Source organism: Chroicocephalus ridibundus, chromosome 8, assembly GCF_963924245.1.
Source record: "Chroicocephalus ridibundus chromosome 8, bChrRid1.1, whole genome shotgun sequence".
Classification (NCBI taxonomy): domain Eukaryota; kingdom Metazoa; phylum Chordata; class Aves; order Charadriiformes; family Laridae; genus Chroicocephalus; species Chroicocephalus ridibundus.
The window spans coordinates 3,127,770-3,138,063 of record NC_086291.1 but is presented as its reverse complement, the minus strand read 5'-3'; the positions used below and the strand labels follow the sequence as shown (position 1 = coordinate 3,138,063).

At 57.9% G+C, this 10,294-nt stretch overlaps 1 protein-coding gene across 1 annotated transcript; it reads left to right on the top strand.

Annotated features, from left to right (window-relative positions):
• The first annotated feature begins 1,053 nt into the window (after positions 1-1,053).
• FOXD3 (forkhead box D3) lies at positions 1,054-3,386 on the top strand. The gene has a single exon (XM_063343913.1). The coding sequence runs from the start codon at positions 1,701-1,703 to the stop codon at positions 2,901-2,903; it is 1,203 nt and encodes a 400-aa protein (XP_063199983.1). The 5' UTR covers positions 1,054-1,700; the 3' UTR covers positions 2,904-3,386.
• Positions 3,387-10,294: the final 6,908 nt, after the last annotated feature.

Sequence of the window (10,294 nt, the reverse complement as noted above, 5' to 3'; positions counted from 1 at the left end):
GGGTCACGGTTCGCGGAGATCCGCCGGGAAACGCGTAAAAACGGAGCTGGGGGTGTGGGGAGAGGTGTGGGGGAGTGGAACCCCGCGGGATGCCAGAACCGCTCGTGGGAAATCGTTCGCTCCTGGGGCATTTTCCTAATTTCATTTAATTGTCTTTCCCGAAATCCGACAACACGTGCGAGAATTACAATGAACGAGGCTACGAATTAAAAAGCAAAGCCCCGTGAGCCACCCGCGGCCGATGTCTCGGGTGGGGGGGGTCCTTCTCCTGGGTGCAATGGGGTAGGGGTGGGCAGCCGGGGCCCCCCCCCCGCCCCGCCGGGCGCCTCTCCCCGGGCCGGGGCTTACCTGGGGCCGCGTCAATACGGTCCTCACATTCACACACACTCCCTCATTTCCTACTTTTTCATATGCTAACGCCCGCAATGATTAAGTCGTTAACACCTCTGCGGAAAAGAAAAAAAAAAAAAAAAAAAAGAAAAAAGAAAAAAGAGGGGAAAAAAAAAAGGAACCGGCTAAAAGCTTCTTTATTTATAGTTTCCCTTTGTTATTTTACGTCTTTTTTATTTCTCCCTGCAACTAACCTAATAGATTAATCAATAGCCATTCTCTCATCTTCCGTTCCCAGCTGGTGCTGCTGTTGAAAAAAAAAATAAAAATAAAAAAAACATAGAAAACCACGGAAAAGTGATTTCAGAGCCCAAACTTGGTGGTTTTAAGCGCTATTACGGCGGCGCATCCGCTGGGCCGGGGCGGCCGCTACCGATGGCACCGCGCCGGTCTCCGGGCCCGTCGCACCGGGAGCGGCGGCGGCGGCGAGTCCCGGCGCGGCAACTTTTCCGCGGGGAGCGGGCGGCGGGGTCCCGGGGCCAGCGGGGCGGCCCGACGGGGCGGGCGGGCCGAGCGGAGCCGCCGCCGCTCTTTGTTGACAGTCCATGAAACAACTCGAGTTTTGCATGACTTCACGGCGGGGCGCCTGACGTCACGCGGTCACGTGGCGCCGCCTCCGAGTATATCTTTAACGGGAAAGTAATCTATCAGGCAGTCCGGACCGCCGCGCTTCCAAAGTGGCGAGCGAGGCCCCGCGACGCCCCGGCCTCCTGCCCCCGCCCCGCCCGGCCACCGGGAGCTCCGTCCCCTCCCTCCGCCAAGGGGGGGAAAAAAAACCCCAAACCAGGAAAGAGAAGGAAAAAGGAGAGGAGGAACAAACCAAACCAAAAAAAAACCAAAAAAAAAAGAGGGAGAGGAAAAAAAAAAACAGCCAAGGGCGGCGGAGCGGTGCGCGGCGGGGCCGCGGCCGCGGAGCGGAGCGGTGGAGCGGCGGGTGCCCGCGGAGCCGCGGCGGCGGCGGCCCCATGCCCGGCGCCCGCGGGCGCCCATCGCGGCGGTCGGGATCCATCGTCGCCGCCTGATCCCCGATGCCCGGCGGCGGGAGCGGGTCGCGCAGCCGGAGGTGACCGGGCGGCCAGGGCAGCCCCGCGCCGCGGGACGCCGCGGACGGGAGAGGAGCGGGCGCGGCCGCCCCATGCCCCGCGGGGACGGGGCCGCGGGGGGCAGCCGGGCCGCTCGGGTCTAGCCCCAGGGGCCGGTCGGAGGAGCGGCGGGAGGGGGGCGTGGGGGGAGCCCGCCGCCCCGCCGGGTGCGGGCGGGAGGCCCCGCCGCCGCCGCGCCCCGTCCGCCGCCGCCGCCGCCGAGCGGGGATGACCCTTTCGGGCGGCGGCAGCGCCAGCGACATGTCCGGTCCCGCCGTCCCGGCGGCCGAGGATGTGGATATCGACGTGGTGGGCGAGGGAGACGACGGGCTGGGCAAGGAGAGCGACGGCGAGGCCGGCAGCCCCGCCGCCCTGCCGCGCCTGCCGCTGGACGAGGCGGCGGAGCTGGCGCTGCCCGCGGAGGCGGGCGCGGGCGCGGAGAGCGGCAGCAGCGGCAGCGGCAGCCCGGCCGAGGCGGCGGCCGAGGGCGGCAAGGGGGGCGGCGAGGAGGGGGCGAGCGGCGGCGGCGGCGGCGGGGCGGCGGGGCAGAGCAAGCCCAAGAGCAGCCTGGTGAAGCCGCCCTACTCCTACATCGCCCTGATCACCATGGCCATCCTGCAGAGCCCGCAGAAGAAGCTGACGCTCAGCGGCATCTGCGAGTTCATCAGCAACCGCTTCCCTTACTACCGGGAGAAGTTCCCCGCCTGGCAGAACAGCATCCGCCACAACCTCTCCCTCAACGACTGCTTCGTCAAGATCCCCCGGGAGCCCGGCAACCCGGGCAAGGGCAACTACTGGACGCTGGACCCGCAGTCCGAGGACATGTTCGACAACGGCAGCTTCCTCCGCCGCAGGAAGCGCTTCAAGCGGCACCAGCAGGAGCATCTGCGGGACCAGACGGCGCTGATGATGCAGGGCTTCGGCGCCTACGGCCTCGCCGGCCCCTACGGCCGCCCCTACGGGCTGCACCCCGGCGCCTACACCCACCCGGCGGCCGCCGCCGCCGCGCTGCAGTACCCCTACATCCCCCCGGTGGGGCCCATGCTGCCGCCGGCCGTGCCGCTGCTGCCGTCCAGCGAGCTCAGCCGCAAAGCCTTCAACTCCCAGCTCAGCCCCAGCCTCCAGCTGCAGCTCAACAGCCTGGGGGCCGCCGGCTCCATCGTCAAGTCGGAGCCCAGCAGCCGCCCCTCCTTCAGCATCGAGAACATCATCGGCGTCCCCGCCGCCAGCTCGGCCGCCAGCGCTCAGACTTTCCTGCGGCCGCCCGTCACCGTGCAGTCGGCCCTGATGGCCCACCAGCCGCTGGCGCTGGCCAGGACCACCGCCGCCATCGCCCCCATCCTCAGCGTGCCTACCAACATCATCGCGGGGCAGTTCCTGCAGCCCGCAGCCCCCGCCGCCGCCGTGCAGGCCAAGTGGCCGGCGCAGTAGCCCCGGGCGAGTAGCCTCGGCGGGCGAGTAGCCCCGGGCAGGAGTTTCTGCAGCCCCGCCGCCGGCCGCCCCCTCGGGGCTCCGCGGGCGCCCGGGCTGCGGGCTCCGAGCAGCGGCCATCGGCCACCACCACCCCACCCCCATTCGCCACCGCCGCTTGTACATATTTGTATCAAAAATCACTGACGTTGCTTTCGGGGTTTTTATTTTTCTAAAGAGGCGAAATGACGGTCGCGATTAGGAGCTGCGAACTTTCACTTTTTTTGAAGGTTCCGGCGCTCCGAGCGGTTTTATCCGAAATAAACGAACAAACGAGAAAAACAAAAATGTATTAAAAGAAAAAATAAGCGGGGGAAATTTTAAATATTAAACGAAAGAACAGAAAAAAAATGAATTTTGGAGAAAAAAAAAACAAAGGAGGAAAACGCTGTCATTCTATTATAGAAGTCTGTTTATATATGAATGAATATATGTATTCTAAATGTTATCCCTTCGTGTTGTACACAACTTTGTAAATAAATTTTTAAAATGCTCTGCCCGTCTTTGTGTGAGAGGCGTATCTTTGAGCACCCACCCGCAGGTCGAGCCGCGGAGGCTGGAGAACGGCGCGCAGCTCCCGCGGCCGCGCAGCGCCGGCCCGCTCCTTCCCGCGGAAGGTTTGGGTTTCGCCGGTCTCGGTGGGGTTCGGACGGGTTTTCCGCGGCCTCCCGCGTACCTTCCGCCGCTTCGGGATGCGCTTTCCGCGGCCGCGCAACGACCGCGACCGGCCCCGCCGGTTGCCGGACCGGCCGCCGCGGCGGGGCCAGCATCGCGCTGATTCCTCCAAAATTAAACCTTTCCCCGGCAGATCCGAGACTCCCTCAACCGTGCCCTAATTTTTTCCCTAAATATATTAATTTTTCTCAGCCTGACTTCGGCTCTGCAGCCCGGCACTGCGGGATCCTGCCCCTTCCCGGCCGGACTAGGTACGCTTGGGGTTGGCTTCCGTGGCTAATTATAAGGGAAATCGTTTGAAATACAACACGCTGGGGCGATTTAAGCAACGTTTACTATTTATTTGCGGGGGGAAAAAGATATTAAAGCCGTGCCCGTGCGGTGTGAGAGCGCGGATCTTTCGTTTAGATCAGGAAAATAATCGGTGTTAAGCGGCTCCGCGTTCCCAGGGAAAAGGAACGGCCTTTCCCAGCTAATTCCTAATAACTTTTAAGGGCAGCTGAGGGAAAAAAAAAATGTACATTTGTGTGTATTTGCAGGGATAAAAGAAAGAGACCTCCAAGAGGAAAAAAAAGAATAAAAATAAATATAAATCTGTAGCGCATTACAATATTTAACAGACCGCTTTGGGGGTTTAGCCTGGCGAGATGTCGGGTACCCGGTCTCGCCTGAGCGCTGACAGCCTTCGGTACTTGGTTCTCTCTCTCGCAAAACGTTGAATTTTCGTCGGTTTTGAAAAACCTTCGTGGATTTGGCTTTTATTTTTATTCCGCCCAAATAATGCGCTGTCTTTGTTAGGAAAACCGGCGGCGTAAAACGCAGGCGGGATGCAGCGGGTTTCGCTGCGGGAGGAGGTGGACGAGGCGCTCGTTTCACCTCTAACACCCGCTGGGAACCGCGGATTTAAAAAAAAAAATAAATTTAATAATAATAAATCAAAAAAAAGGGTGTCCTTTCTTTCCTGGTAAGCGGTAAATATTATTTCTTCCTAAGTAAATATTTATACCTCCGCATACATAGACTAAAATAAAACAAGCCGCTTGGCGATGAGATAGTTTGAACTTTATAAATAAGGACTCGCTAATCATCTGACGATGATGAGGGAGCCCGGGCACCTGAAGCCAGCGGGGGTTCGGTGTCAGCGGGGCCCGAGCCGGGCTCCGCTCCCCGCCGAAACGGAGCTAAATTTGTGTGTGCGGGGCGGCTATAAAAGTAACAAGTTGCTTCACAGTTGTGTCTGGGCTAATGGGTTTTACACAAACAGCAAATGGTAGGTGATTTGGGCAAGACGCGCGGAGGTTATTTCTATATTTAGCGGATACCCCTGGGAAAAGAGGAAGGAGCCTCTTCTGGGATTCGCTTTTAGGCTCAAGAAGCTGCTGATCCCGGGCTTCCAGAGGACACCGGATAACAGGGGCTCATTCCATTCCCCAGCCTTTGTTACTTATAAAATTACTCGCTCATATTTCCCCACATAGCAGCAATACCTCGGGCTCGGCATCTGCGCGCCGGCGGCGGCGGAACCGGCAACTTTCCTCCCCGCCGCTTCTCCCCCGGTTCCCTCCGTTACTCTCTTTTCTCTCCCCGTTTCCCCACCCCTTCGGTTCCCCCCCCCCCCCCCGGCCCCCCGACAACGCCGAGGGGAGCGGCCGGTGGGAACCTGCGGAGAAGCCATTCCCGGGGAAGGGGCGGCGGCTCCCGTGGCCGGGCAGCACCGGGAGGGCGCGGGGATCGGGAAGGGCGGCGGAGGCGGCGAACCGCCGTTCGTCGGTTCGGCGGGAGCCGGGCCGGGAGCGGCAGCCCCGCGGGCAGGTGAGGGCTCCCGGTGGCGGGGCTGCAGCGCCTCACCGGGGCCTGCAGGGGGCGCGGCGATTCCCGCTGCACCGGCGGGGAACGGGCGCGCACCCCCCTTCCCCGGGCCGCGACCCCCCCGCAGCCCCGCGGCCGGGAGCATCCCCGGTGCACGGAACGGGCCCGGGACGGGAGCGCTCCTGCAGCCCCGGCGGCACGACGGGGAGTCCCGGCGGGTCGCGCAAAGCCACCGGCAGGGCTTGGGGGACACGGAGGGGGGGCGAGAAGTCGGTCCCCAAACCGGGAAGGGTTTGCAGCCGGGACGGGCAGCGAGCTTTCGGTGCTGCCCAGCGGAGAGCCGGGCCCGGGAGGGGCGACGGGACAGCGACAGCATCTCCCGGCGAAGTTTCCGCAGCCGCTCGCTTCACCCAGACAACAGAAAGTTGTTGGGTTTTGGTGTGGTTTGTTTTTTTTTTTCCTTTTTTCTTGTTCTTTCTCTTCTTTTTCCTTCCACAAACTTGTCCGACGCATATGGCAAAACCTGACACGGCCGGTGACAGATGCCTATTAGTGTAAGACGTGTCGGGTCGGTCCCCGGGGTGTATTGAACGTAACTAGATCCTAAGCACCGGGGAAATGTCCATCCCCACCGCCCGGGGAGTTTACCCAGAGCCATCCCCGCCCCCCCCGGAGCCCCCCCGTTATTTATTACAATAACGGACCGGCCGCGCTCTCCGCCCGGTGCAGGAGAAGGTACAAGGGGCTGGAGACAGGATCTGGCCCTAATCTTCTAAACCACCACCTTGCTTGAAAAAGGGGACGCGATGGGCCCATCAGGGCCATTCCCTCGGCTGGTGAGGGTCTCCCGGGGAACCCTCTCGCCCTCCCAGCCGGAGGGGCCGGGCGCTACGCGGCCGCGGGAATTGCGCTCCCCCTCCCCGCGCCGCCTGCGCGCTAACTGCGCTCAACGCCGCCTATTTATAGCAGAATTGATCTCTCCCCGGGCACAGAGCGCGGCCGAAAGTTACACGCTGATGGGTGTTGAAAGACCGCGGCGAGCGTTTGAAAAGGCAGGAAAAGATCTTTTGCGGTGATTTTTAAAAAAATGTCTATTTATCGTGCGTGGACCTTGTTTCTCAGGAAGGAGCCCCAGCGTTCGGGTTTTTCTCCCCCGAGCCCCCCCGGCTGGCAGCACCGGGGGCTGTACGGCCGGCACAGCCGAGACCTGGAGGCGGCACCGGGGCCGGTGGCCCTGTCCCCGCGGGGGCGAGGCGGCGAGGACCCCCGGGAGACCCCGCTCCGGAGCTGCGGGAGGGCAGAGCTGAGGCCGGGTTCGCCGGTGCCCGCGGAAGGGGCATCGCCGGAGGCGTCCCGCGGAGGGGGGAGATGCCCGCTTAAACCTCAGAGGAGCTTAAATCTCCGCGGGAGGCTCCGTCCGGAGCCCTGAGCATCCCTGTCCGCCATCCCCGCAGCCTGCCCTTCCCTCCATCTCACCTCTTCACAGGGAATCCCTGCAATTAGCCAAACACTCGCCATCCAGTTTTCTCGAGAGTCAACACCTCCTATTCCAGGGACATTTACCGAATTAGGTTTTACTAGCCCTAAAACATTAAGCGTTATGTACTTAAAAGATACAGAGCATAGGTATTACATCCGCAGAAAGTATTTTAGTCAGTGAATGTTCAATGTAGCAGGTAGAGATGAACTTAGCACGTCTCCCAGACTGAACTGGGAAGACTCTTCAGCCATAAAATGCACTTAACAGTCTATTTAATAGTGGCGAGGTCCTTGAAAATGCAATATCCATGCTAATCTTGCCTTTTTCTAAATCAGAAACGAAAAATAGGTCAGTAAGGTAGAACCTTCCCCTTCCATTTAAAATGTGACATTTAATCTATTTAAATAACTAAGTAAACTTTATTAATTCAGGATTTGGTAAGCAAGCTGAGAAAGTAGGCACTTCGCAACTTTATTAAGACGGCGAAATGTGAGAGGGAGCGTCCACGAACTCCAGGTTCAATAAAATCACGGTTTCCTTGAGCTTTAGCAAAATGGAAACAGCCGGGACACGCGAAAACCGCTCATCCTGCCCTCTCCACGAAGGGATTTCCACGGAGGGCTCGGAGCATCCCCCGGGAGCGGAGGCAGGAGCCTTCCCGGGGCGGGCGGGGGAAGCTCCGCGGTCCCCCAGCGCCCACACCCCCAGAGAATGGCAGGAATTCGAGAAAACAAGCCAAAACCTCAAGCCTTTCTAATCACTTTATTAAGTGTTAGTATTTCGCGGGGGGCGGGGGGAGGAATCAGTCTCCCTGCAGGTTATGGTAGTGGTTCCAAAGGCGTTTCCTGCTCTTCGAGGGGAATGAAGATGCGAAGGAACCGCGGCTGCAGCGATCGGTGCCTGCCCAGCCTGACGAAAGTCCCCGCTAAATTACGGGCGGTTTTACGGTGCCGGGAACCCGGGAAAAGGTCAGATTGTGAATCTGCGATTGCGAGCGTCTCCAGACGTTTGTTTCCCCCCCACCACCACCCCCCGCATCGCGGCTCAGAAAGGAAATCCTAGCCGAGTTGGAAAGCAACTTTTTATAGTCGCAGCCTCTCCCAGGGCTGCTTCCCTCCCGCCCTGGGAAAGGCTTCCTCATTATCCTGACCGCATCTCGCTCCAGATTTATGGAATACCCACATATTTGCCTTCCCGCCGCTCGGCTCTACATCAACCCCGAGAGCCGGGGTGGAGGAGAAGAGCCAGCAGACGGGCTGAAGCCTCCCGAGAACGCCAAGGGTTAAGAAAAGCCGTTTATCTGCTCATTATCGGTTTCTCTTTACTCCTGAGCACCAAAGCCGAGCCCCGCTTGTCTGCAACCCCGCGGTATCAATGTGTCCTTAATGCCTTTTCCAGTCATTGATCTGGTCAAAGTCACCGCAGAAATACTAGTGACAGAGACTCAATTCCAGGCGACGTGACCAATGCAAGTATTTAGAAAGCATTCAATAAAAAAGCTTTCCCGGGGAGTGAATGATTTCACCTTGCAACAAAGAGCGCTCGGCTAATTGAAATAATGCACTTGAATGTGCAGCCGTGCGCTCCTGCTCGCCCATCCCGGCTCCGGCACCGAATTATCGATAACCCGCAAGGTAAAACCTGAAAAACTCTTCATTTTTTTTGGCAGTAGGAGCCCACGGGCAACGCTCACGGCCTCGGGGGTGGCCTCGCGGTGCGGGAGACAGCTTTAGGGAAGTCCAAGCGTGGAAAATCCTGGAGGGAGGAGTAGGAGAGGGGCTGGGAGAGGAGAAATTGAAATAGGGACCCGTCGCAGGGATTCTGCCCCGGGCTCAGGCTGGGAATTCACTTTGTGCAGCGCGTTTTCAGTGCCGTACATCCCGCCAAAGCCGCGGTGGGGTTCAGGAGGCGTAACTCTGCCCATCTTCCAGTTTACTTTGTAGTTGACAAATCTTTAGGACTGTGCTTATTTTGCCATCCCAGAGATCCCTTAGGATCTTATCAATATCCTAAAATAGAAGCATTTTCTTTAGCAGCAACATGAGTAATTGAGTAAAACAGATTTAGGTAAAATATGTAAAATTTAATTATCATAATCCGCCATTTTCAATAGGATCATGGCTCCAAACACCTTGACAGGCCAGAAAAACAGTGTGATTTTTATGTTTACCTGTATAAGACCACAAAATTCCAGTTTCTTCATACTGTCCTGCCTGGGGTGACACTCACAAGTGACGGTTGCTGAGAATGCTGAAATTATGGCAGGTGCGAGAAGGACCAGGATGTCCAAGTAATTGGCACCCAACTGAAAAATGGTTGGGCTAGTGGAAATTAGTATTCTACATGTTATTGCATGGGAAGAACTTCAAGGAAGAAGCGCCATCTCTGGTGGTATGCAATACTGTATGTTGCTTAATATTTATATATCAAGAAAAACCTTCTATATCTAAAAAAAAAAAAATCTATGAAGAATTTTGCTTTCCTATTATCCCTGGTTACTTTAACGCTTCTATTGTAAGTGATCGGGTGCTTCCTGACCATACCTCCACTTGGTAGCAGTTGGGTTTAAATCCTTTACAATGTTGGGTCCTGGGATTCCAGTCCAAGGAGAGCAATGCCGGCAGTTCACCTGGAAGGTCTGTTCATGAAAACCCCAGTGTGTGGTGTTTTAAAAACAGTCAGTTTCCTACTAAATTTCATATCCCAACCTCAGTTAGACACACAACCAGAAGAAAAACACAGCAAACTAAAGAAAAACAGAGACTGTAGTTCTAAATATCGGTAAGCGTTGTTTAAAGATGACCTAGGAGCATTTACGTTATGCTATGTACTTTGTCACGACCTTAAAGTGAATCACAGAGGGTAAAACTGAAAGCTGTAAAAGAAAGGCCTGTGGTGCCCAAGATCTCTTGTCTCCAAGTTGATTCCGAGACACCGAACCGCAGACGTACGGAGCGTGGAGCTGCTCCCCGGCGCAGTCGAAGAACAAGTTTCCTTCTGCAAAAAAAAAAACAAACAAAGAAACCAACAGTTAGATTCCTTGCCTGAATAAAACCCCACTCTTCCTGTGTGTCGAGACCACGCTCTTCACCAGCAATACCGCACCGTTACGTTGCCCCACGTCCCTTGACCGCTGCGAGGGAGACACAAGCACCACCTCCGCATGCACGCGAGCAACGAAAAACAAACAAACGAAGGATCGTCGCCTCCTGACAGCACCATCCGGGGTGACACCGGGCCCGGGGCAGGCCAGGTCCCTGCCCGGCGCTGAGCGCCTCTTCCACAGCGGCCGAGCACCCCGCCATGTCTCCTGAGGAACGCCGCCATTCCCGGATTCCCCGCCACCCCCGAGGAGGACCAGGGGCCGGCGGCCCTCTCCTGCCCACCT

Excerpts from the sequence above, each read along its gene's own strand:
- FOXD3 (XM_063343913.1), top strand. The coding sequence starts at position 1,701 with ATGACCCTTTCGGGCGGCGGCAGCGCCAGCGACATGTCCGGTCCCGCC.